This window comes from Perkinsus marinus (genome assembly GCF_000006405.1).
Source record: "Perkinsus marinus ATCC 50983 genomic scaffold scf_1104296942680, whole genome shotgun sequence".
In the NCBI taxonomy this organism is placed as follows: domain Eukaryota; phylum Perkinsozoa; order Perkinsida; family Perkinsidae; genus Perkinsus; species Perkinsus marinus.
Window position 1 is genome coordinate 1 of NW_003212071.1, and position 1,084 is coordinate 1,084.

At 45.3% G+C, this 1,084-nt stretch overlaps 1 protein-coding gene across 1 annotated transcript; it reads right to left on the reverse strand.

Annotated features, from left to right (window-relative positions):
* Positions 1-500: 500 nt before the first annotated feature.
* Pmar_PMAR019035 (hypothetical protein) lies at positions 501-770 on the reverse strand (the record flags this gene model as incomplete). Its single annotated transcript, XM_002781363.1, has 2 exons — positions 501-600; positions 665-770. Coding segments are annotated over 2 exons (206 nt in total), but the record flags the coding sequence as incomplete, so codon positions are not given.
* Positions 771-1,084: the final 314 nt, after the last annotated feature.

Below are 1,084 nucleotides of genomic sequence, written 5' to 3' on the forward strand. Positions count from 1 at the left end.
CATGGATACTGAGTAAGGCCCGTCATCTTGGTGAACTCACCATCGAACCTACGACTAACCATAACCACTACTACTACTACTACTACTATTATTACCATTTATGATCCTTATCTGAGGTTCCCATATGACGGGTGCATGCCGGAAGGAGCCTGCATAAACCCTCTCCTTATTCCACATATCATGCTGATCCAAGAAGTCTAAGAGTCTATCCACATGGACGTAGCTATCCGTATCCGCCTTCAGGAGCAAACGGAACCTTACAGAACCAACAACTCCGTCATCGACTATACCGATGCGGGAAGTGAAAGAAGTGTGGTTTTGAGAAAATATAAGGACACACGGAGTAAGGTTCGCATTGAAGACGATAATTATCAAGGAAAGTCGATGGGAGGTAACACATATGTTGATACAACGGCGGCGTTTGCGATGTCTCGGACGTGACGATGGGAAAAAGAATCATCACTGTGAGTAGTGGTCGTAGTGCTCTCGACTGTTACTACCTGCCGAAGAGATCCACAGCCCTTTGGAAGGACAATCTAACTTTAGTTCCGAGGGCATCGTAACGGTCCTCGAACCACTCGGGGAGTTGTATAATGTCGCCTGAATGTGGTGATGTGGCGGAGGAGTGGTATGATAATGATGGTGGTGGTGGTTGGATTATTACCGAATTGCTTCATCTCCGCCATAGCTGTATCCCTAGTGGAGTTATCTGGATAATGTGCACCAACGGTAAATAGTAATTTAATGCTTCGTTGACCAGCACGGTTATTCTGATGATGATTATTACTATCATTAATACTATTGCCACTACCACTACCTGCTCATGTCCTCTCAATTGCCGAGCCCATCCATCTCTAACAGCACACCTCCTCGAGAACTCCGTAATATGGCTTGGTATTACTATAACCAAATCCCAATCATACGCCTGTCCTCCATCACCCTTTAATATGGTATTCCCTTCAAAGGCGGGCTGCTGTTGTTGCTCTTGTACAGCAACACAAAGATTGGCAAGTATTAATAGTAATAGAAGCAAACGACTATGACAACCGACGAGGCGGTCAGCCATTGTAAGGAACAAAGGAAC